At 49.2% G+C, this 25,922-nt stretch overlaps 1 protein-coding gene across 1 annotated transcript; it reads right to left on the reverse strand.

Annotated features, from left to right (window-relative positions):
- Position 1: 1 nt before the first annotated feature.
- Positions 2–23,893, reverse strand: LOC122365167 (synapsin-like). The gene is made up of 11 exons (XM_043336145.1): positions 23,838–23,893; positions 15,518–15,637; positions 12,805–13,176; positions 11,752–11,832; positions 10,241–10,390; positions 9,698–9,833; positions 9,228–9,332; positions 4,467–4,672; positions 3,435–3,699; positions 2,168–2,372; positions 2–1,951 (listed from the first exon to the last, which is right to left on the reverse strand). The coding sequence occupies exons 5-11, from the start codon at positions 10,273–10,275 to the stop codon at positions 1,755–1,757; spliced, it is 1,149 nt and encodes a 382-aa protein (XP_043192080.1). The 5' UTR covers positions 10,276–10,390; positions 11,752–11,832; positions 12,805–13,176; positions 15,518–15,637; positions 23,838–23,893; the 3' UTR covers positions 2–1,754.
- Between the last annotated feature and the right edge of the window lie 2,029 nt (positions 23,894–25,922).

Consider the following 25,922-nt stretch of genomic DNA (forward strand, 5'->3'; position numbering starts at 1 on the left):
ATCCACCACATGTACTATATTCCAGGCCGCGCCCGGTGTGACACGCACAGAGAAGAGGGAGAAAGAGAGAAGGGAAGGAGAGTAAGGTGGAGAAAGGAGAGAGGGCGACTGACACTGAGAGGCCCTGGGATGGGCAGAGGAGCTGACAGACGACATACAGGGAGACGGTCGGTGGCCAGTCGTGTCGCCGCCGACGGACCGGTGATGACACAGACCGATGCCAGGCCAGCTGGAGCACCACAGCAAGGAAAGACACAGAACACGACCAACGGGCGAGTAATTGAACCGGACACAGAGCCCACGGCGGGGCCGGCCGGACCTAGCAGCTACACACGTACAAAGCAGCGCGCGCACACGGCACTGGAAAGCTATCTCACGTCAACGGAACGGCGCGCCGACGGCGGTTCGGCGCCGCGCCGGCACTCTGAGATCAAACGCACGCGCAGAAACCAGCACGAGACTGACGTTCGTGGCGAGATGCTACCCCTAAACCACGGTGGAATACCGACTAGGTGGGCCCGCCGAATACTCACCGGCGACACTTTCTCCGCCTTCCGATTCGTCGGTTTTTGTTTTACAAACCGTGCTACTGAGCACACTTTTGGTGTTAATTTATCTTGATTCATTTGTGAAGCGTTGAGCGGTATCGTCACTCGAGTTTCGTGAATTATTCGGCAATCCTCCAGCCATCTCGGCTGTTTCTCGATCAGAGTCGTCCGGTTCAAGAAGCGTTTCTTCCCAATGACTATGCACAAACTTAACTAGTAATCAATCTGGGATCACTGCGTTCCGAGGCTGACCCGGAACGACAAGCTGACTAGATTTATTGCCCAATGAATAACAATGCCCGCAGCCCTCCTCTTCTGCCGCGATATGTGGAACCGGGCGGGAGTTGGGATATGAAGATCGCACCTCATGGGGCGCTCAAGACAGAATTCTTTTCGACTGGCGGGTCGCATCAAAATCGTCACTTTCAAACGTTGGTCACGGATTTAGGCTGGCTAAGGAAAAGATAACTGTATACCACATGCAGTGATCACAGGGAGAAATCGCATGCGCAGCATGTTCTAAAGCTTTTTAGACCACCACTTTGTTGCGAGCTTACGTCGGTAGAATGGCGAAGGTAGAAGTTTTTACATCATACCTGTTAAGGCCGTTCTTAACAGCTTCAGGTCGTTATAAACACAGTCCCCTTACGCCTCCCTGGAGGTTCAAGGCTTTCGCCTTAATTAATTTCCCGCACGTCTCTGTGTAAGAGTCGGGGCAACGTTTGAGATTCGTGATCGGTGAGTACCTGCCGGGTTCGCTAGCGCCGCGCTCAGTTCCGGAACGGTTACGGGCCATTTCGCTGACTTGCCCATCCACGGAATCAAAGAGAATCGGCCGGAAACCCGCGGTAGAAAAATAAGGCAGAACCCAGGGAGGTATCGGCGCCCTTCCAACCACGGGCACAGCTCGGTAGCAGACTACACGTGAGATTTCGAAAGCCTTGGAATTCACGCTAAAGCAGCACAATAAGATATGCACCAGGCATCAGTATTCAGCATGCCTACATTAATTCGCCTATCGGAAAATGAGTATATGTATTCAACGCCCGCAATAAATATCCCTGCTATCACCCGTAACTCTGACACAACTGAACCTCTACAAAACCAACAACGCTTTCCGCATGAATCCCAAGGCTTCCGAAATCGCCAGGTGCCGCCACCGTGCATCCCGTCCGACCGTACGCGCTCGATCGCTGGCAGCACCGATTACATGTCGCCGAATATGCCCGCGAACGTCTTCCTCAGGTTGGTCATGGTGTCCTCGGTGTCGTCCTTGTCGCCCTGTGAGACGGAGCCCTGTCGTCCGAACAGGCTGGTGCGCGCCGTGTCCACGCTGGCCGCCGTCTGAATGGTGCGGCCCGCGCTGGTGCTGCTCACACCGCTCACGCTGCTGCTCTGGGATGCTGTCGAACACGGGTGATCAGGGTAGTTAATAAATAAGACGTACGCGGGGGTGGCTACACGTTTGCTGCCTATATTATAGGCAGCAAACGTGTGGTGCAGACTGGCAAGTGGCAACACTCTTCTTTGATACAACTGGGCTACATACGGTATGGGATGTTCAATAAATTGATTGATTGATTGATTGAATTGACAAATTATTCCAAATTGACACCTACCCTGCGAGTCGCGCCGTCGTCCCGGCGACGGGGACTCGTTGGCCACGGTGGAGCCGTTGGGTGCCGCCGAGGGAGGCGCTGGCGGCTCCTCAGGCCGCGGAGGTACCGGCGGTGGCGGCGGCGGGTGCGCCGGCTCGGGCGCCGCCCCCGCCCCCGCCGTGCCGGCGGCTGTCGCTCCAGAGCTGCCAGCCGGCTTACAGCAGTGCTGGAATAAAGGGCAGGGTGGTGGTCATTGTTCGTCGGTGAACTGCAGTATTGTCAAAAACTTTGAAGGGACTGTTCTCGGCGTTTAAACTGAAAAAGAAACCTAATCGTAATGCGCATAGCGTCCTTTTAAATGCAGGTCAGCAGTCTATTTCGCGCGTTAGATAGCTGTTGTGCATGGTGCCCAAGCCATGTTGTGCCGTATGTCTCAGATGTTTCTGTATTACTCAATAGATGGCTCTAATCTAAAGCGCCTGCATATGCCTGGTTACATAGCATTTTGACGAGGCTTCAGCTCATTTATTTTGCGATAATTTCGATGCAGTACTCTTGGTAGATTTAGAAAGCATCATTTTGTAAATTGTAAAGTACCATTGGCATTTATTGCAGCATCACGGACGGAGCTATTAGAATTAGCTTGCAACAATCCCTATGTAAACGCGACTAATGATGCTGCGCCGCAGGGCAGTGGTTAGTTCCTGAATCTCGCGCTAGATGGCTCTACTCTAAAGCGCCTGAATGATGCTGCGCCGCAGAGCTCTACTATGCAGCGCCTGCAAGATGCTGTGCCGCGGGGCATTGGTTAGTTTCGAAATCGCGCGCTAGATGGCTCTGGCGATAGCGCCTGAATGATGCAGTGCCGCACGGCAGTAGTTTCTGAATCACTCGCTAGATGGCTATGGCGTTAGCGCCTGAATGATGCTGTGCCGCAGGGCAGTAGTTAGTTTCTGAATCACTCGCTAGATGGCTCTAGCGATAGCGCCTGAATGATGCTGTGCCGCACGACTTGGGCACTAGGGCAGCTCCCGTATCGTTCAACAGATAACGCTAGCGTATAACGCCTGGTGACACTGCAACGCAGAACTCTTTTCAGCATTTTATATCCACGCTTATAGCGTATAACTGATGCGAGCAGATTCAACTACCAATTTGCCAGACACCGCTCGGTATCTGGTAAAACAGTGGCCGTGCGCATAATTTCAGATTCGCCGTGCGGTAGGCAGAACACGGCAGTATTTCGTCGTTTTTCTCCCTTTTAGCGATCTCAGCACCCCCATCTCACCTGCATTTTAGCGCAGACGAGTTCGGCAATATGGCGTCGGTCCTCCTCCTGGCTATCGCCCATCAGGGTCAGCGCCGAGTCGTTCACCTCGATGATGTGCTCCTTGCCGTCCTTTCCGACGACGGCCTCCAGCGCGCAGATGTCCAGCCCGCCGAACAGCTGGGAGACGGCCGACACCCAGCTGCGGTAGCGGTCCGTGAGCGGCAGCTGCTCCAGCATCGCCGAGCCCACGTTGGTCTTCCAGTTGCCGCTAATCGACTTACGCCTGTGGAGTGATTAAAGAAAGCGCGGTTAATGCTCATGATTATATAGCCATGAGGCTTAGGCTTTTCATTGCAGTTATATATACGCCTGTGGAGGGACAGACATCAAGTGTTTCCAAGCGCATACACGATTGTTGAGAGCAGGGTTATTGTTTAATTCTTTCTGTGGTTATCGCTTGACGATGATAATGTCGATGTGCCTGCTGTTGGGAATTCGTCAACTGGAGCCGGTTGTTTCAGTACGAATAAATGTCAATCCACTTGTCATATTACGGTAAGTTTTCAGCCAGAACACAATCGCACGAGACCCATGGGGTGTTTTGAAAGGTATGATGCCATCAAACATATGTGGCGCCTGAGTACGAGTGGCGTGAATTTGCCGTGTGGCGCCTCGCCTGAATGAAGTTAAATTCGTCAATACCCAAGACCGTAGACTTGCGCACTGCGGGCGTTTTGTAATAGAAAGTGACAATTATTTTTGGAAGACATATTGCGGCCGGCAGGGTATACATCGACGGTGCTCAAAAAGTAATCGTTCCGTGTTATCGACTACCTAATGATGCGCAGCATAGACGTAATGGATCACTAATGTTCTCATATCTGGCACGGATCTCATGCATCCCATCATCGTTCTCTAACATTAACCCATGAATCACAGAATTCTTAAGGTAAGACCATCGACAGTAGAGTCGATACATTTTCATATTCCAGCTCAACTTACACCCATTCCAGAACCCCATGTTGAATCCCTGATCACCATGGGACTCACATGAAAGCCTTGTAATTGGTGCCGATTTTCTGGATGTGCAGGTCGTATTTAGCGTCGATGAAGGGCTCGGTGGTGCAATAGGCGCCTGCAACACCCACCACAGAGGCCATATCTTGGAACGAGTTGGGAGACTCTACACGCACCTTGCCAGCACCGTTGTGCGCGTGTCCCACTTTGAACACCACTGGGAACTTGGTGTTAGACATCTGAAAACGAAGACAGAGACTCGGTTACATCAGACGGCAGTGTGTCATCAGTACAGCAGCTGTATACATTCTGAATATGTTAACTCTTCGTCTAAAGCTGATTTAATTTATTCAAATCTTAATTAGTTGCCAAACATTCACAACGAAACGACATTTTTTGTCGAACTTTTCTGCAACCACTAGCCGCCGACTAGGCTCCACTCAAAACGTGTAAGCAGCGAGGCAGATGTTGTGATGGCCTATGCGATTTGCTATCGCGTTGTCAATGATTCTAGGTCTGTGGGAAGTATACCGAGAACCTAAGGCGAGGCAATCGAGGGTTCGCGAGCAAACAAAATCATCGAGAAACTGATCAACTTTCAACGACGATTCTTGAACGTCACTGAGCTCGTAGACCTGGGTATATCTGGTCTTATAGGCGCATAGATCCATCATTATGTATCAAGTTTCGGAGAATGCGACCACCTTCAATCCCCCTTCCCTCCCCCCCCCCCCCCCCCAACTCCCGTTCCCGGCTATTGCGAACCTCCCCGCGTTCCGACCTAAGCCTCTCTACCCATATCAATCAAATATCAATGCTGATCGGAGCTCAGATGGGATTCAAATAGGATACACATGCATCACGTTTCTATCGCCCTCTCAGTGTCGCAACAACGGACACCACTGGGTAGCATATTTGAATGACTCGTTCCTAGAGTATAGCAGTGAGTTAAACTATATCAAACAAATAAAAAATCGAGGGCTATGAAATACCACTGTGCGTATGTCTGAAATAAAGCTCAGCTCATATTGTGCCGCCAAAATATGTTTATTGTTACAAAAGGGTTTGGTACTGAGTGTCAGATTTTTCAACTAATATACCTCAAAAACGTTTACGCGATTAATGCATAATGACTACCGATTTATGTTCTGTTAAAGGGACCCTCCCACCTTAACATTAGATTTGAGTTGAGATAGCCAAAATGGGGTCCCTGGCTCATAATTACCGGTTTCGGCACTCACAACATCGAGAAATGCCTTAACCCTCGCCCCGTTGGGGGGGGGCCATTTTGCCCCCCCCCCCTGTGGTTTTTCCTGAATAGCAAGAAAACGGCGGCGCGCAGCGCCGCCAAATTTTCAGTACCTTCCCGGGCATCAATTTGACACCTTCACACCAAATTTCTAGTCTTAGGTCACCTTAGGTCAGGAGTTATTGAGGTCAAACTGAGGTCATGTTCGAGCAAAAATGAGCAAAAAACATGCAATCTTGAAACGCTCACCAAATCTACAGTTATCAAGCAATTTCAAAGTTCTTTATATGGTCTAGTAGACAAAAAGCGGCGCTACAAAACTGCTATCTCGGATTTTCAAAATTTTTGGTTTTTGACCAAAAAAATTCAAAAAATTGATTTTTTTAGAAAAACTTTGAAAAAATCCAAAATTTTTCCGAATTTCGAAAAAACCGGAATATATGTGATAGTCCCAGCGCTCTTCTATATACATACCAAATTTCAGATCGATATCTCGTTTTTTGGCCAAGTTATAGCGAAAAAACTGTTCAAAAATGATGACGTCAAATTTTTGAACTCAATTTTTAGCAATTCTAGACCACGTACGGCAAAACAAAGACCACCATTGAACTCCCCGTGACGAGCTGCATCGATTCGATACCCATTTTATGCAAAAATATTAACTTTGAAATTTGACCAAATTTGACCTGACCTTGACCTGACCTTGACCTGACCTTGACCAAAACGTGATCTAAGCTGGCCCCAAAGGCTGCCTGACCCATATAATCGCATTTGTCATGTAAAATGGACCATAACACATGTATCACACGACACTTTCATATTGTGACCCCCCCCCCGTGACCTGACCTCTGTGACCTGACCTGGTATCAGTGACCTCAAATAGCAAAATATGTGTTTGAAGAACATTTCCCCATCGATGATTTTCAATGAAATGCATTTTATTCGATTTTACAACGCATTTCTTGAAGTGCCTGTAAACGGTGAAAATTGGACCTTTGACCTGACCTGTGACGTCATCGGTTTGACCTAGGTCAATAAAATTGGGTCACAAGGTAGTTCCCCGTTGGGGCTATCCAACGCCGTTTACCGCTTGTCGCTATGTTGCGTGGTTCTCGAGATCTTAGGGGGGCCAAAATGGCCCCCCCCCCGCAACCGGGCGCGTTGCTCGGCAGAGCCCAACGGGGCGCGGGTTAAATCGGAAATATAGAATTTCAAAATTGCAGCATTCTGATTCAGAGGGGCTAATGCATAGGAATACCCCTCTGAATGTGTGACGTCAGCGCAGATATCTAACGGTTTTTAAATGTTTGACTAAAACGTTTTGTAGCACGCGGTGGTATATGCTGCTTTGCGCGCAACAAATGCCGCACTTTCAAATAAAGTCGCTAGGAACAGCGGAGATCCCAGAAAGTAAACAAAAGTAAAAGTCTAATATTTTGAAAACCGGTGAATATTATTCGATGAAATTTGGTAGATATTCGTTTTTGCTCTTTCTGAACCGAGCGACATCACTTTCATACCAATTCATTAACTTTTTTGAAGGTGGGAGGGTCCCTTTAATGACCCTTTTACTTCCCGGAATTCAGGTTCCGTAAAACGGACAAAACAACGCGTCTTTTTAGGATACGACCAAGAAACTCATCATACCAAAGCCGGTCTCGATGATCCCGTCTTGATCCACCCTCCTAAAGCCACCGGAACTAGCATCAGGGCAAATCTCCTGTCGCTACGACGGAATGGCTGAACGACAGGCATCATCCAGAGTCCGCGATGAGGCTCGCTGGCGACGTGGTTCGCTCTCTTATTCCCTGCTCCAGCCGCGGGCGACAGTGCCAGCTCCGAGCAGATTCTACACCCCAGCTCTGTCCCAGCCCAGACCCCAGCTCTCCCCTGGCTCGAACGCCAGTCTCGCTCCCTGCTCCTGGACAATTCATCAGCGGTTGTCGGCAGTGCACGGCCGCAGCGTGCTCGGCGTAACGTCCTCTGACACACGGTGACTGGTGGCCGACCTGAATGACTGTTACCAGGCGCGCCGTACCCATTAGAAGACGCAGATATTGATCTTCTGGGCGTGTTTAGGTTCAATATCTTCTCGAATGTCTTTAAAAGGTAAATGTAATCCGTCGTTATTCCACATGTTAATGACTCGACTGTTCAATAGCTTCATTACTTCATCAATAATCTGTTTAATCTTGTCCTCCAGCAAAGATCTCTGCATATGGTATAGCGAAGTCTGTATCCCATGCCTTCAGAAGCCTACCTAAGCCCATTTCATCCAGCTAGAGCAGCGTCCTCCTCTCCCTGCAGCCGACAACACTCTGCCTCCCGGCCTACGACCGGCCGCTCGGAAATTGCACGGCCCGTGGTGGATAAATCCTCGCAGTCCGTGAAATGAGATTTGTCGATGCTAGTATTTGATATCAGTGGGCGGGATGTGAGAAAGATTATTGGAATTTCACTGATGTAATCCGTCTTACCACGCAATGATATTTCGCCATCATTTTGCATCTGAATACACTCCCCATTACAAGTCCCATGACAAGAGATTTCTTTCCGGGGATCCTAAAGGCCGTGTTGTTTTTCCTCCATTTCCCCGTCTCCCCTCCCCAACCAGTTACTTTGCCGCTTCCCCGGGAGACTCGCTGCGCTGGCTGGGACCGCACTCAGCGGTCTTCGGTAACACCGCGGTCGATAGGGCTAACAGAGCCCGGCAGCTGGCGACGGCTGAGACACAATGGCCGAAAACAATCAGCACCGCGGCGCGGCGGCGGACATACACCGAGGGTGGTACAGGGAGGCAGGTGGGTGGTTAAATCGGAAGCAACTCGCAAACTGTGCACGTTGGAATGTGGATGAGACTAGTATGGATGGTGGTCAGTAGTAAGGGTTTATGCTACTCATACAGTTAACTCAAACATTTTGATGGATTGACGAAGGCAGACGCACAGTCTGTGGCCCAAATCCTGGCATAAGTTTTCTGTTTGATCAGAAACCTCATGATAGTAGGACGGGATGGAGAAGTCGTATTAATTTGAGTCTTTAACGTTTACCAGAGTAACGGAATGTATTCCTTTTTCTTTTCTGTTTTGCTTAAAATGACACGGAAATCTAAATGCTGAAATCACGCTATACGTGTATATTGCTGGCCTGATTTATTGTAGACGTTGACCGCACACCCTTTCTTCCACGCAGAATAATGTTCAGTTGACCGTGACGGGTGCAATGTGGTTGGCTTCGGTTACTGACCAGTGACCATTCGTTTGAAGCTATAAAGTCCGGCAGGTACACTGACCGTCAAAAAGAAATGAGTCAACATAAATAACTTTTTTACAGCTTCCCTTTGGTTAGCCTGATTGAAGACCTGCGGTCGGTGCTCAGTGCTCTGTCATTTAGGCTTCAATTTAATGAATTACAGCTGCAATAACCATTTATTATATGAATGGCTTGAAAGAAAAAAACTTAAATATTACTATTAAGGTAATAACAATAAAGTTTCACATTAAACTTCTATGACTGGTGAAATACGGTCACCGTCTGCTACTCACCATTTCCTTGTGGTTGGGAAAGTACGACTGGTCGATCAGAGGGAAGGCGTCTTTTCCGAGCCTCTTCTGTAGCTGTAGCAAGTGCGCAAACACCCACGGCTTGTCCTGAAACAATCCGGACACCATGAGTTAATGTGCAAACTCTGCAAACTCTCCGGGATCAGTCTGTCGAACAGCCGGCACGGAAAGTTAATGTGTACCTGCAAACTATGAACGCTAAACGCTCAACAAACTTCAGTTGTAAGTGTACACACGTTAAAACTCGTCGCAACTTTTCTCAGACATGAGCACTAGAACTGCATTAATACCTTTGAACAAACAAGGATGATATATCGATACCAAAACTACCATAAATAATAATATTATTTCCAACAAAATACACTTAAATGTCTTTCATTGTTCATTTTCTTACAACTCCCTGCTCTACGTACTTTCCGAATTTCCACTGCTCGGTGGTAGCACTAACTGACCTGGAAGTTATAGATGGCCTGCAGACTGTTGATGGACGGAATGTCTCCGTATTTCAGCCCGAGCAGCAGGTTTTTGTGGTCCTCGGAGGCGTCTCGCAGATTCTGCCTCACCAGCACAAAGTGCGGCTTGAACGACCTGCGGGCGGCGCAACAGGTCAGACACTCGACGGTGTCGACATAGAGAGTTGGATGGCATTGCCGTTGTCATGCTCGTACATTTTTATGCTTTCCATTGTTTTTAAACTTCCGATTATTTTCAAGCTTGTTTAGTGTTTACGTTAATGGTTACGGACATTCGTAAAATAATGTGCGTTTAATCCATTAATCCGTAAAGGGAAATGTAGGAAGCTCCACTTTTTAGCTGCACTGATAGCACGCTTATTTCATGTAACATTCGAAGGCCTTTGTCACAAATACCTACCCGAAATTAAACAAATAAAAGCTCTTGCCGCCCCTGTGTCCCACAGGCGGCCACCCTGGCGCCGCCCCTGCGCCCCCTCACCTGAGGACCCTGGTGCCGCCCCTGCGGCTGCGCCCCCTCACCTGACGACCCTGGTGCCGCCCCTGTGCACCACCATGGTCACGTGGGTGCCGCTCTCTGCACTGCCACTGACGGAGATCTCACGGAACTCCGCCTGCTCCACTCGGATGTCATAGTCGCCGTGGATCTGACGGCCTTTGAAGTACTTTGACCTGACGAGAATGAGTAAAACATGCATTTAACGTGCACAGGAGGTGTGTCAGCGCACAACGTGCAAACACACCAAACGCACAAAAAAATGCTCAGAACTCCACTTGGTCGCAAAACATTTTGCGACACCTATCAGTAACGAATGTTCTTTTGCTCCTGATAGTCATTTTAACTGGGCGTGCTATTTTGCAGGCTGCAGTTGAGGCGGCTTTTACAGGTACCTACCCAATGCCCACTAGGCCTCCAGGCTCCAGTCTGCACTGCCCTGGTAACCAAGAGAATTTTGTCTAGCATGTTTAATGCTTACTTTAGATGCCAACCAAGCATGTGCTTACAATCCTTACATGAATGCTTATGTGGTGCTGCATCTGTTCACCTTCTTTATTTTAGTAGGGTTCAAGAGTAAGGTCCATACGTCTTTTGAATGAGAAAGCAGGCCCCTAAATTCCTAACGTGAATACCGGCATCTGGTTGTCACTATGGAAAAGACGCCTAACATTATTAGTACGATGAAAATGAAGGCCTTTTGAAAAAATGAAACGTATTTTTATCCCATCTCGCTTCAATGCTGTCGTATGCGTCTTATCTGAGAGCGTTATGTTATGTTTAGTTTTTCCATTTTCCAGTTCGGTTCCATATTCGGCGGGTCTACAACTTTTATCATCTCTTCATGAAACCATTCCATCAACAACAACAAACGGCTTATACTCGAACAACATTCTACACTCCCCTCCCTACATCGCAACCAACACACAGCCAGCCCCAGTGAGGTGTCTCTATAAGACAGAGCGCCCCTCACGCGAGTATTCTTAGCTGCACCATCACAATCTAATACCAACCATCGATTACGTCCGCTCGACCCGTCCACTGAGCCAGTATCGGACAGGTGCAGTCCCGGGGGTTGTGTGTGAGCTGACTCATTGTCCAGGGGTCTATGGAGCGACAACGCTGACCGCGTGTATCAGGGAGGCCGGGAGGGAAGTTTCGCTGATTCACTGCCATGTTGTAAGGGACTGTGGAATGTGGATCGAACGGACGTGTCACGCGGAACAGTTCTGTTCGACGGGCCTGAGGGATCGAAGACAAGCAACGGAAAGGAGAGTTAATACACCTGATGCAACAGCTTTTGCCATTCTGTAGCCGGGTGAATATCGGAATGCCTAAATCCGGGTGTGAAGCGTTAACTCACATAACAATTAATTTCAACTTTACTACAAGCTGTGTGAAAACTGCTTATGCCTACAGAGCGCCACCATTCTCCAAATGAATCGAATACTCGTCTCTGCGCAAGTCGTTTCAGCCTTTGACTACACAACTCGAGCGAGCCTGATTAAAACAGCACTCAGCAATTGCCCAGACTCACCAGTCGGTGTTTTGATCATCGATGACCAACAGTGTAAAGCACCGGTCCTTGTTGAACGTTTGCCGCAGAGGTCCATCGGGCCTAGAACAAACAGGAAGCACTTCAGCGGGAAAACAGCGAGGTTTACGAAGACAATAGCGGAATGTCGGGGCGTTATGACACCGGAAGGGATGTGGAGTGGTTCAGCGGCCTTGGGACCAACAATAGGGTGACCGCCAGAGCATTTTAGTGTCTCATGAAGCTAAGGTGGTGTTAGTATAGTAAAGGTTATGATTTAGCATGACCGAAAAAAATGAACATTTCCAGTGCCAGAATAAGTAGTTAGTGTTATGAGTGTTATGATGCTGCTGCTGATGATGATGATGATCATCATCATCATTATCATCGTCATCTTCCTAAACTTCATCAGTTAAGCCCTACCGCCTTATAATGGTGCCTTGGCTGCAGCGCCGTACTGAAATGAGACGTTCATTTCCGGGTTGACCCGGGAAGAAATGTCGCCTGAAACAGCTTGACCCTCATACCGAGCGTCTTCAATTAAAGTTGAGAGGAAAGGTCACATTCCAATATCGTTTGAGATGAGATATTTGAAGACGGCTGTAGCTCAACTGATTTATTTTAGAACTGGCGATATTTCATGTGGCGTAATCAGACGCTTGAACTAATGACTTGAGCAATAGTGTTTGCTTGTGAATGCATTCATGAAAAACTTGTGCAATCTTTCAAAAAAATATGAAAATTTCTTTTGAATTTACATATGAACAATACCACGATAATACAGGCGCCCACAAGCACTACCCATTACCTCCAATGCAAGATTGTTTTCAAACAACCACCGAAAATCAATCCCAGGCCCCACATCTCGTTTTTCCCGGGCGCTCGATTGGAAAGGTCGGAGCTGAACGGAATACTTAGACCCGTATCCACCAGTCATGTCTTTGCAAGCACAGCGGGATGGAGAAACCCATTGCTTATTCCCTCCTGGTGAGATGTGACTCCATATGAGTGGGACACATTCTCACCACGTGACATCACTTCACGACTCATGCTCACCTGGTGACGCCTGAGGTGAGGCTCTGCACCCGCTGTAGGAACGACTCCCGCGTCTTGCTCGGACTGCTGGGTGCAGAGGTAGTCCGGCCGCCGGGACGGAACGTGCCAAAGCTGAACCCGGAGCTCTCCTGCTGCTGCTGTTGCTGCTGTTGTTGCTGTTGCTGTTGTTGTTGTTGCTGCTGCTGCTGTTGGTGCTGGTGCTGCTGGTGCTGCTGCTGCTGGGGGGCCGGCGGTGCGCTACCAGCAGCCGCCGGCTGGGCGGGGGCCGAGCCGACCGCAGCGGGCGCCGGGGTTTGGTTTACAACGTCCGCCTGACGCTGCCGCACCTCGTCCCCATCCTCATACTCCGACGCCAAGTCGCCGGAACTGAATCTGTGAAACGCATCACAACTCATCTGCAGCTGCCGCGGCCCGAATGGAAAATGTCCGTCGCCGTTCAGTTATTTATTGAACAGCTTCCGGAGGTCATGCGTTGCGGCACGTGATTGCCGTTATGGCCCGAAAGCCAACAATTTGGAGGCGCCAGACTGAGTCAGTTTTGTAACAGAAAGTGGTTGGGATTCCTTACACCCAACGAGCGTAATTTCATCCTCTAAATGTCGCAACTTTTGCTGACATTATCCCCATTGCGATGCTAACTGTGGTTTGAAGATCTCATAAGGAATGTCAACTGCTAATTGCACATCATTTGTGCATGATGCTTGATACTAAACGGAAGGCGTTGAGTGTGCATAGACGATTATTTCTAGCTAAGTAGCTCAATTAATATGTGGGACCCTGCTTAACTATACGTTTAAAATTTTATAAGCTGTGTGCATAATGGCTTATATTGGCTACGGCTGCAGCACATTAAAATTCAAATGCATACCTACCCCACGGACATACAATGAATAAATGATGTCTACTTGGAATATTGTGGAATTGCGGATGCACATTTCTGACGGTACGCACAGCCTACCAGTTAGAAGTAAAACCTAAAGAAAAGTATGCTCTACGCTGGAAATATTAATTTCCACGTATATTGTACATTCATTGTTTACGAACATGTTTATTCGTTATATGACGGTGTGTTCACAATACGTTGCAATGCAATGCTGCAACATGGCCTGTCTGTATTTTAGCAATGCTGCAACTCTTCTTTGGCTACGTTTAAAAATCGGGGGAAAACGCTTTCAATTATGAGCTACAGCTAATAACACAGCACTTAGGCACTCTATTCCGGACACGTTTTCGCCTCCGCATTGTAAGTTCTCTAAGTTTTACTGGCGTGGTGGCCTGTATTAGCGAGCTGCTGAGACGCAGACCTTCTGTCAGCTCCCTGTCAGCTGCGGTGTGACTCAAACCTCGCTGTGCGACCACGCCCGCTGCTCCCTCCGACTCCATATACTACCGCCACGTGATCCACGCTGGGCCAGACACCCGGCGCGGGCAGAGACAGATCGATGTGCCGGGGCGGCGGCAGGCGCCGACCCTATCCCACCTGATGGCCGGCGGTCTCCTCTGAACCGGCCCAGCCCTCGCGGGATGACCTAACTGGACGTGATTCTCCGTAAACGTATGACGACCGGCGCCGGACGGCCCGGCTCCGAGGAGAGTTTCCGGGAGACTACCGACTGCCGGATCGCCGCCGACCCGGCGACGGCGCAGACTGTCGTTGTGTCCGATGGTCGGGCCATCGGGCGCCACTCAGACAATTGGGGGCCGGGGCTGGCTCTGAACTGGACCCCGCGCCACGCTGCGGTTATGGCCGACATCAGGGGACGCGCCCGCTGCCGCGCCGCGCCGCCGCCGCCGCCACCGCTGCCCGCCGTTGAATCGATGTTGGTCGGGAACTACATGGGAGGGGCAGCCCGATTCCGTCTCGGGCGGACGCGGCGCTCACGGACGTTCGGTTCGACCGTTTCGGCGCACACGCCAAGTTAGGCGCCGCTCCTCAACTTGAAAGGGATTTAGGGCGAAATTAGCAGGCTGCATGCATGATGTATGGGACTCGAGAAGTTGGGACCGGTTCAGAGTGAATCGGGGAAACGAGCCTGTAGTATTCAGAGTCGATCCACCTGACTTTGTCACTTAGCAGCGTCCTATTGCTAAGCTCTTGACAAACGTATGCCTTATAGATCACCTTTCAATAAACTGAATGAAAAATTAAGCTGATCTTTAGCTTGCCACTATCCTACTCGGATTTTATGAAAATAACATCGCTGATATAAAATACACTTTATAAAACAGTCAAGCTTGCATTGCATTTGTAAACGACAGTGAACGAAAAAGGATATTTAAAGGGCAAACGAGAAATCTAAATATGTCGTGAGCCATATATGTAAATAATGTTTCTTTTTTAGCTTGTGTAGGTACATATGTGTATGACACACCGTATAGCTATGGGCGGGCATGTCACGAAACAGCCGCCCTGTAAGTGTTACACTTGTTGAATGTTGATCTTACACCAGCCGTCACGTGGAAGGAAGCAGTATTCGTCATGAACCATCAACAAAGTGCACATAATCCGCTTACTCACTGAAATGACTCGGAGGCACGAGGTGGCTTGGCAGCCATACCTTGACCCTGATTGCCATAGACAAAGCACATGCATTATGGTCCTCCAAGTGAGTAGGAGAATGACACCTATAGCGTGAAAATGAATGAAAACCAAAGGGGACCTAAATACCTGATTATCCCACCTTCCTGGCTCGTCATTGACCAGCCGTCTTACCTCCTTTTGAGATTGGAGACATTTGCAGTAAAGGACTGCTTGAAGCTCAGAAAGGAAGCAATTTTGACTTCTTTTGGAGTCCTGTGATGTAGAAAAGAGTGCCGTAACTACGGCAGTTATCTGAAAATATAGAAGAATATGTTAGTTGAGAGTTTTCCGACACAAAACGTTTACCGGTGCATTTCTGCTCCATGCACATTTTATAAGAAACTTGACGTCCCTTCGCTGCACCGTCAAGCAATCACCGCCTATTGCTGGCCCTGCCTCGGCATGACGTCACTAGGCCATCAAATACATTGACGCCCCTGGTTATCTGTCAATGGGGGCAGACGGAGCCCCGACTGCAGCTGAGTACCGCCTGAATCGACTGCCTGCCGGAATATGAGCGATTTGTCCCGGGCTGACAGCGCCGACCCGACCTGCACAGGGCGGAGGTCACCTGCAGCAATCTGTCTCCGGTGGAGACATCTGCTCTCTATGCAGCCCAGGAGACGGCCGGGGCTCCACCGTGGGCTCACTTAATTAGCTTTTGTCTGGACTGCGCCACCCATGCGATAAAATCTAACAGGATCTTTTGTAAACTTTGTTGAGAGAGAACCTAATCCGTTGCATCACGCTGGCAGGAAAGGTAGTTTATAGTGCGATGTAATTTATATTTAAACTGCACACCAAACAAGGCTAACTTTTCTCCTCAAAGCGTTGGTCGCTCAAATTCTGATGATGAAATAAGCTCGGCTGACTTAAAAATGAAATCCATCGACAGCACACTATAGGAAACTCTCTTGAATAGGCCTGTTGATAACCAAACCTAATCAGGCTGACATCGGCAATCAGTCATCCAATTTGGAAGTTCAAACAGGCCGTCAGTCTCTGCCAGCCTAGTCGTCGGTTGGTGACCTTTCCGGACAGTCCAGAGCTGCGCTGGTGACGACAATTGGGCGTGTCACACCGCCCCCAGCAGCTGCTTCGCGCTGGGGCAGCTTCATCTCATCGAGTTACGCGAGCACGCGAGTGAAGCTCGGGCATGTAGGTTCACCGGGTTACGGCTTAGAACTGGAGTGTTCTAGTCCTGTTTCAGTGGTTGGCTTTGAGGCAGCTACGTGATCCGCTTTCAGCACGGACGCTGACATTTCTGTTGTTTTGCAGGAGTTCAGCACCACAAGAGCTTTACATTTCGTTTAGGTTTTCAGCTTAGTCATATGATTTGACGAAGTAGGTTCGTCAAAAGTTTTCAGCGGAGCGAAGTCTGTACGTATGGCGCTTGTGTAGCAAGGACCTTGGAACAAAATCAAATTACATTTTATAATGGTATGGAAACGTAGCAACTTACAAACCACTCAAGGTGTAACTAATGCCCACGCACCTCATAAATCATTCAGGCAAATCCATAGGTGCACATATGCCACCATCAAGCTCGTAACAAACGTAGGTATGCATCTATAACCGCAAGTGAAATATTCGTAAATTACCACTGTCGCCCAATTAGTTAACTCGATGACGAGTCATTTGACGTAAAATGATTGAGAATGTCAAACGTTTAAATGGCACGGTAATAAAGCAAATTAGCCCTTCTCATCTAGCTAGAAATAACCCTTGTAGTAGCTCATTGAGCGTCGTATATGGTCGTCCGATATAAAATAGTGGCAGTGGTCCACCTTGAGCCTGAGAGCCGATGGGAGCAATCCACCGCAAGGAGAAACGGTCCACCGTGAGGGGCGTGGCCATGAGCCAACTTCTATCTGCGCAGACTACAACCAGGAAATGACGCGGCCTGCCATGTGAGGAAGCTGCAGCAACTTGGTCGGTTCTATAGTCGATGGGGGCAGACTTTGGACATAAATCGGTACCCAGCCGACCGGCGCAGACCCTGACCGGGCCGGGTGGGGGGGGGGGGCGGGCTGATGTGCGGGGGAGCTCGGGGAGGGAGGGGAGGGGTGACAGTGATGGCGCCGTCGCCGCAGCAGCTGAATACATTACCACCACAAGTGGGGCGACAAACACTGAGGCACCGCCGTAGCATCCAGTAACCGCTGTCAAAATGTCGAGCGAGTTGTACTTGTGGCTGTGCATGAGACAACGCCCCGTTAAGACAGGGCTTTGTTGATGAATGACAATGTGAATGCATTTATATCATGTGCACCGTTCCCTTTCATATTGTCAAGGGGATTGTCGATAAACTGGAATAACTTGCTGAGCTGTTGGAATTCGTGGAGGGATGAGAAATGGTGACAGAGAAGAACATTTGCCGCAAAAAGCATGACTCCTCTGAACGGGTAAAGTTTCGGACCGTACAGCAAAAAGGCGAACGTTTCAAATATGCCATCTTGCCAAGGCAATACCTACGGATCGGTTTCGAGCATTGCGAAAGTTTTCCATAAGTCGGATATATGGATACTGAACGTTAGCTATAATAGCGTTATGCATCTGCACTGATTACGAGCGGAATGAAGGAGTAAGCACAGCTCTTGGTAAACCAGCCATAAATATTGGATGTTATGACACTTCCATCGAGACGTATCTTCCTATTCTCTTTCATTTTTCCCAGATGCTCTTAGTAGCTGTCATTGCATAGCACGCAACCGCATGACCTAACAGAAGTAGGAATCCATGCGTGACGCGAGAAGTGAGATATACGAGTAATGCGTAAAGGGGCCCTGACACTTGCACGATTTTGTGGCACGCATTGGCACGAATCGAATCGTGCCCGGGCTCAAACTAGTCGTGAACTGACGTGAAGTGTGCGTTAACTCGTCGTGACTTCGTGCCATGTCGGGGCAAAAACTTTGAAATGTTCAAAGTTTTGGTCACGACAAAATTTCGCAACCGGATCGTGAACTATGCGCAAACAGTTCGTGAACTCGTCGTGAACTCGTCGGGACAGTGCGGGAAGTGCGTAAACTATGCGCAAACTATGCGAAAAGTATTCGTGAACTCGTCCTACCAGCCCGTGCCAATGTGTGGATCTCGGCTTGCTTCGCAGCGCGAAATTTGGGATTGTTTGGTGTTTTTCCCGAGTCGATTGGACGCCTAGATGGGAAGTAATGACCGAAAATGTATTTAACGGGTCATTTCAGGTCAAAGAGGTCGAACTACGTCATACGGGCTCATGTTAGGTCACAGAGGTCAAATTAGGTCACACGGTGTCAGGTTAGGTCACAGAGGTCACCATGAGGTCACGATAGGTCACGCCAGGTCGCAGAGGTCAGTCAAGGTCACGATAGGTCAGTCCAGGTCAAACTGATCACATTAGGCACGGTCAGGACATTTGTGTCACTGGAGGTCACGATGGGTCTTGCCAGGACACGGAGCTTACAGCCTTTAGCGAATGGGAGGTCCCATTTTTATATGGCATGCCCAAGTCGGCACAAATTGCGCAAACTTGTCGTGCCAATGCGTGAAGTGCGTAAACTATGCGCAAACTATGCGGAAAGTATGCGTGAACTCGTCGTACCAGTCCGTGCCAATGTGGACACTAATGGGAACGCATTCGTGAATTATTCGTGAAATCGTCGTGAACTGGTCGTGCACTAGTCGTGAACAGTGCGGGAGCCATCCCAGTTCGTGCACGAAAATGGCACGGCTTGCCACGACAAAATCGTGACCAAAAGTCGTGCAAGTGTCAGGGCACCTTAAGTAATGCGGAGTAATGCATTCAATAATGTGTAAGAATGCATTAAGTAATGCATTCAATCTCACACAAGACCCAGCATTAATGAGACAGCGGCATTACCCATACATTCACCCAGCTCTGACGCAAACAGATCCATTTACTTGCTTCAGCTTCCTTCTGTCAGCCACCAAGCCACACGCCCAGATCAATACCTGGCCATGCCCTTTTCATATCGAGCCGCCGCCGAGACACCGATAGGCCGCCTGTCTGAGGTTCTTGTACGTCTCTCGCGTTACGCCGTCTGGAAATAGCTCCGAAATGAGCCGGCGACGGATCCCGGAGCCGTCAATTACCGACGGACCGCTGGCGGCGGCCGTATCGTTAGCGACGCTGGCCTGAGAGCGGCCAGAGACAATGTGCAGCATGCCTCGGCGCCTCGCTGAGGCAATGACCGACCCTCGTTTGCGGTGGCTGAAGAGCTGAATCCTTGAGATGGCGCGCATACGGAATCTCGGAATAGCTTTTAACTAAAATGCACAATCCGAAGATCACTCAATAAATGAGGTGCAAAATGAGGTGTGCAAAGCAAGAGTGAGTTTATGGATTACATAAACAACTAAAGTAATTGTATAAGTCTAAAGTGCTTGTTCGCCTTATTCATTTTTAAATTGTTTCATATTCTGAAATTGCATGTCTAAGAGCTCATTCCTTTTTCTTCATTTATTCAACAAGGATGTTCGAATTTCCAAAGGATAAATGCCAAGTACGATGTGATTAGGCTGCAGTGTGAATTGTTTTCGCGGCGGCAGGACACCACCAGATCCATTCTGATCCGCGGCGTCGTCAGCACCGCCAGCCCTGCTCAGAACTGGGCTGAAATCCGTCAAATCAGTCGCGATATTGACGGCGGAGGCGGCGGAGCGGACGGCCGGCTGTCTGCGCCCTTCTGATTAGGTTTCTGGGCACTCAGCTGTCGCCTCGACCGACATCGCCAACACAGACGGCTTCTGGTGAGAGCTCCCTACTCCCACGGGGGCAAACTTGGCGCAAACCAGCGGGAATTGCCTCATTAGAAACAACAAAACTCGTCAAACCACACTTCTGACCAGTTCTCACTGTCAGAGCCTGATTTCGACAGATTTAGTAACTTAAGTATTTGAAGTTTACAACTTAGCATCGACAGCGGCTGAGTTCCGCGGAGTTATCGCCAGCCATAACTCGTTTGACCCGGCTCAATATTCATATTGCGAAAAAGTTGCCACAGTTTCGGTAAAGGTCAGAGCTTTTGTGGCTCTCGGTCCGGCCATTTTGTCGCCCCGCGGTTGCATCTGGGTCCTCTCTCCGACTATCCGAGCAGCGGAGTGACAGGGACGCTGCTGCCGTGCCGCCGGCCGCCGCTCCAACGAGCTGTGGCCCCCCGCGGGCGCGGCCAGGATAGCTGTAATGGCTCGCTGGGGCTCCACTGGACGGTGTTGGGTCGACTCGTCAGAGACCAGAGCAGAGACGAGGGGACACTGACCCAGTGAGGCTGGCTGGTTGGAGACATGTTTTAGATATGGGTGGCGGCTGGCTGTGAGCCCGGTTGGATGGGGAAACGTCACTTGCAAGCACAGAATGAGGTGATAGCTATCTATCTCTGAGTGGCTAGCTGGGTCGCAGAGTTAGGTGGCTGCAATCGATGAGCTGGGAGCCGAAAACATGGGATAACTGAGCCTCAAGATGGCTATTTGAACGATTAAATGATACTATCTCACGTTCTATGGGCGTGGAACTGGACTGACTGACTGGTTGACTACATAGTAGAGCCTGCTCCCTTTAAACATAAACTGTCTCAGACGTTGGCGCCTGACATCTAGGAGACGAACCAGTGAAAACTGTTGTTTGAGCAGCCTCGTTTGGTCTTGGCTCCATGGAAGAGATAAACAAGTCCCTTTTATTTCCTTCTTGAATGTTTATATGACGGTTCTTACTTTCAGCAAGACAGGTTACTAAAATTAAATGGTTCAACATAAACGTCAAAACACAAAAATTGCAGGATAAAAGACAGATGACTGAACACCAGCAATAAGTTTGAGTTAGTACTTCTTGACTGAGAAAAGCATAGAATGCGAGGAATTTATCATCTCCTTTCTTAACCCTCGCCGGCCGAGGGGGGGGGGGCGGGTGCCGCCCCCCCATAGGGTTTTTTCGCGATAGCTCCAAACACGCTGGAGATAGAGAGCTGAAACTTGGCATACCTGACCTTTGATCCAAGCCGCATCTTTTGACACCAACCGCATTTTTGGGTCAGGTCAGGTCACTGACCTATGACGTCATAAGTGAACCTCTGCACGGTCTTCAGATGTCGCAACTTCGCAACGCCCTCACTGCCAGAGGAGATGTCACAGGGAAATGAAACTTGCAGGATCTAGTATCCATTATGAGTCTCACAACTTGTATATCTCGGATTTTTCCTAAAGGTCATATGAGGTCAGGTCATTTTCGTGACCTCACCATTATAAGTCAATGGGGAAAAATGAAAACTGCTATTCTGGCGCCGGGAACGATCTCCAACTATCTCAAGCACACAGAATCGTGATTTGATGCACTCCTTGCAAGGTCAGATGCGTCACTTTTGCAATGTTGACCTTGCGTGACGTCATTTATGACGTCATCAAGGTCATATTAGTTTTTCGTCAATAACTCTTGATCAAATTGAGCTAGCGAGTCGAGAAAGCCACCAATGGACTCAGGAAGACCTGCCGAATCGAATGATATGCGACATGACCCCTTTCGACCAACTTCGTGGCCTGGGGGTGCTGACCTGACCTTGACCTGAGGTCAACATCCCAAGTTGACCTGACCCGGACAAAAAGTATATCATTCGACGCGCCTGAGCGAGGCGAACACGATGCTGCCAAAATCGCGGCTCTGCGGCCGTTTTTTGCGAAGTTATTCACCAAAAACTGAACCGTACCCTGGGGCACTTGACCTGACCTCAGAGGTCACCGGTTGACCTAGGACCTTAAAATCGGGTACCAATCTCTGCGTCTCGTAACGGCGCACACGCTCGTTTTTTCCGCGACGCGCTAGCTCCACCAGGGGCGAAACGGCGAGGGGGGGTCGTACCCGCCCCCCCCTCGGCCGGCGCGTATGTAGAAAACCAATAGGTCCGGCGAGGGTTAAATAATGCCACACTGCAGGAGACAAAATACCTGTTGTCATAGATAACAGTAGAACTACTGTTATCTAGTTCTATCTAGCTCATCTAGTTCTGTTATCTAGTTGTTGTTATCTAGTTATGTTATCTAGTTATCTAGTTCAGTAGTTCTACTGTTAGTAGAACTACTGAACTACTGTTAACTACTGTTAGTAGAACTACTGTTCTACTGTTATCTATGCTGTTGTATTTACAAATGCAATGTCATCACACAGTGATCACGCAGAGAACATCGAGCATTTGTATTCGCTAACGCAACAGCAAAGACGTAAGCACTGACTGCTAAGTTCCATGTCTTGGAACCAATTCCAGGGGCTGTATAAGATTCGAATCGGATGAAGTGTATACTGTATACTGTATAGTGAGTGTGAATATTGTTAAATCCTTTTTAAGAAGTGTAGAACAGTCCCTAAGACTGACTGTGCATCCTCACCACACCACCGTCATTGCACGAGATCTTTCCCCCAGTCCTGGGACCTTCTCGGGCCGAATGCCTACCGTGTCCCAGCGGGCCGGGGAAATTGGCCGGGTCAGGAGACGATCCCGATTGGGTGGGAGGCGCCGATTACGGCCATCGACCGGTCAGCGTACTGTCCCCACCCACCTCCGGGAGCAGAGGGCGACGATTAAGCAGAAATGTTGTGGTGGTGGCCTGCGCAGACTGTGCACCGATTCATGATTTTTATTGATAATTAATCGTGATGAAGGTATGACATAGTTTGGCTAATCAAGTCTTATCACTAAAGAACTTGTTGGACGTTAGTAGTCACTCCAGTGCTCCCATGCCTAATGTTTTCTTCTCGATGTTGCGGGAAACTCCTAAATGTAAAGAAGGCAACACAATTTCTAAATGCGTGACATAATTTACATAACATATAAATGCACGAGTTTTCACAATTATAGTTGTATGAAATATTGACTGCGGAGCAGTCAATATTTCATACACTAGCTGGGTCATTGAATCTTCTTCCTGCTTTAAATGGGATACCTACGATGTCCGACATTTTTTTTTTCGCGCCCAGACGTTTTTTTTCTCAAATCAAGCTAGTGCTCTTACAAAATTTCACAACATTCTTTGGATTGAAATTATTACACAGGACAACATTTTACTTCAAAACAATCTATATAACCAAAGATATATTAACTGCACTGAACGATTACAAAGATAAAAGAGCGGCATCCAAGCCGTGCCTAAGCCTATTTAAATGTTTATGATTTGACCTTTGTGCCTTACAACCGTCAAAGTCAATTCAAAGTAAAGTGCATTAGCTTGTTACCCTCAGACAACTGGACACATTCCTTCTTAAAGTATACTGACGACTGTGTTGAACTAAGCAACTCCTCTCCAGCCCCGCCCCCCAGTACATAAGTCGTCATTTTCCCACACATTCAGTCACTAGCCCTCCGTCCCCATCATATCCCGCCTACCCCCTGTCAAACTGCTCCCCTGGCCCAGCAACTGGTCGTGCCGGTCGGTACGGCAGGAGCACGTCCAGCACGCCGGTACTCACCGGGAGACGGTGCACAGCCGGCGGCGGCCACGGCGCGGGGATCAATAGGGTGCCGGCCGGCGCGCGGCGCGGCGCGGCGACATCTAGCGGCCGGCCCACCAGACGGCGCGCGGTCGATCGGCGGCACCGCCTCCCCCGCAGCCAATCAATTGAGCGCCAGCCACGGTGGGCGGGGCGCCACTGGGCTTGGCTGGGCTTGGATGGGCTTGGATGGGGCTTGGCCCGGTTTGGCTGGTCTTGGTAGGTCTTGGATAGCCTAGCCTTAGTCTTGGCTGGGCTTGGCTGGGTTTGGCTGGGCTTGACTGGGCATGGCTGAGCTTAGCTGGACTGGGATGAGCTTGGTTGATCTTGGCTGAGCTTTAATGGGCTTGGCTAGGCTTGGCTAGGCTTGGCTAGGCTTGGCTAGGCTTGGCTAGGCTTGGCTAGGCTTGGCTAGGCTTAACTGGGCTTTGCTGGGCCTGACTGGATTTGGCTGGAGTGGGCTGGACCTGGCCTGGCTTGGCTTGGTTTGACTGGGCTTGGCTGAAATGGCCTGGACTTGGCTGGGCTTTGTTGGAATTGGCTAGACTAGGCTCGACTGAACTATAGTAGGCTTGGATGGACTTGACTGGACATGACTGGGCTTGGCTGCTTTTGGCTAGTCTTCTCTAGCCTGGGCTAGTGTTCGCTGGTCTTGGCTTGGGCTTGGATGGGCTTAGCTGGACTTGACTGGGCTGGGCTTGGCTGGGCTGGACTGCGCCTGGAGAGGGGTTGCGACTTGACTGGTATGGGTTGGTCTGGGTTCGGCTGGGCTCTTTGGGATGAGCTTGGCTGGGGCAGGGCTGGGGCAACAGCTATAGGAACCGGTAGGGGTTATAAATGGAATTAGATTTTCGCTGGAAGTAAGGCACTTCATCCCGCAAAAAAAAACTTCACGTAAACGGCTGCTAATAAAGACAGGCGAAATGAAAATAAAAGAGAGAATAATAAAATGAAATAATCCAGAATGGACCAGGCCAAGTATGTGAGATTCAGCTCGAATCAGAGCGTAGTGTATGACAGAGCCCACTGCTTTGGACTGAATGAAAACTCGCGCTGGCGTTGTCTGAGTTGTGAGATTCCAAATTTTCTTTTTAGCAATGTTCTACCAAAAAGGAGTGAAACAATTTGAGCGTGGAACACAAAGCTCAAGCCTCAAACCCTACCAACTTCCTTCCTCCACACCCTCCTGTCAGTTCTTGTTCGTGATTATTTTACAGCGAGACATTTTTCATCGGCAATAGCATACTACCACCACTATTTTTACACCAGTTCGCACGTCTAAGCGACCCGACCCAATTGTGCACGTGTCCGTAGAAGCATTATAGGCGTCGTGCGGGTAATGGATCCCCAATACATCAGAGGCATATCGCCAGCACCAATTGTGGCAATATCATCGCACAACGTGTTCACGCCAGTACATTAGGAATCAATGTCAGAGCATGCGCGCGGACAGAGCTATCGATGACGCCTCTTCGCTGCGGTCCGTGACCAGTCCAGTGATGGTGGTACGCGTCGCTAACCACCGATAAGTGAGCAAAAACAGAGCCGCCACAGGGAAGTGTAGTTGATTTCGCGTGTATAATGTATACTATCATCACATTTACGCTCAAAGAACTTTGACAAAAAAAAAACACGCAAAAAAACTAAGGGTAGGCATAAAATGAGCGATATTGCATTAACTTTGTATGCATTTAAAAAAAGCGTGGAGACAACAGGGAAGAGAGAGAGAGAGAGAGAGAGAGAGAGAGAGAGAGAGAGAGAGAGAGAGAGAGAGAGAGAGAGAGAGAGAGAGAGAGAGAGCGAGAGAGAGCGAGAGAGAATATATGACGAAATGTAAAGAGCAAAGGCGCATTTGTGTACGAAAAGCATCTGCAAACGACCACTTGTCTGCTTCAGATTTTCAAAACTAGAAACCTCTCGTGCTCAAGGCACATATACATATATCGATAATTTTTCACTCTATCCTGACACCACCATTCCCGGTAAATCGGCGCTCGACCCACTCTCGCTGTCAATGGCTCTCTGGGGACCACGATCAGTTCACTATTGTACCGGCTATCTCCG

The sequence above is a fragment of the Amphibalanus amphitrite genome, unplaced genomic scaffold, assembly GCF_019059575.1.
Source record: "Amphibalanus amphitrite isolate SeventyFive unplaced genomic scaffold, NRLGWU_Aamphi_draft 000720F_arrow, whole genome shotgun sequence".
Taxonomy (NCBI): domain Eukaryota; kingdom Metazoa; phylum Arthropoda; class Thecostraca; order Balanomorpha; family Balanidae; genus Amphibalanus; species Amphibalanus amphitrite.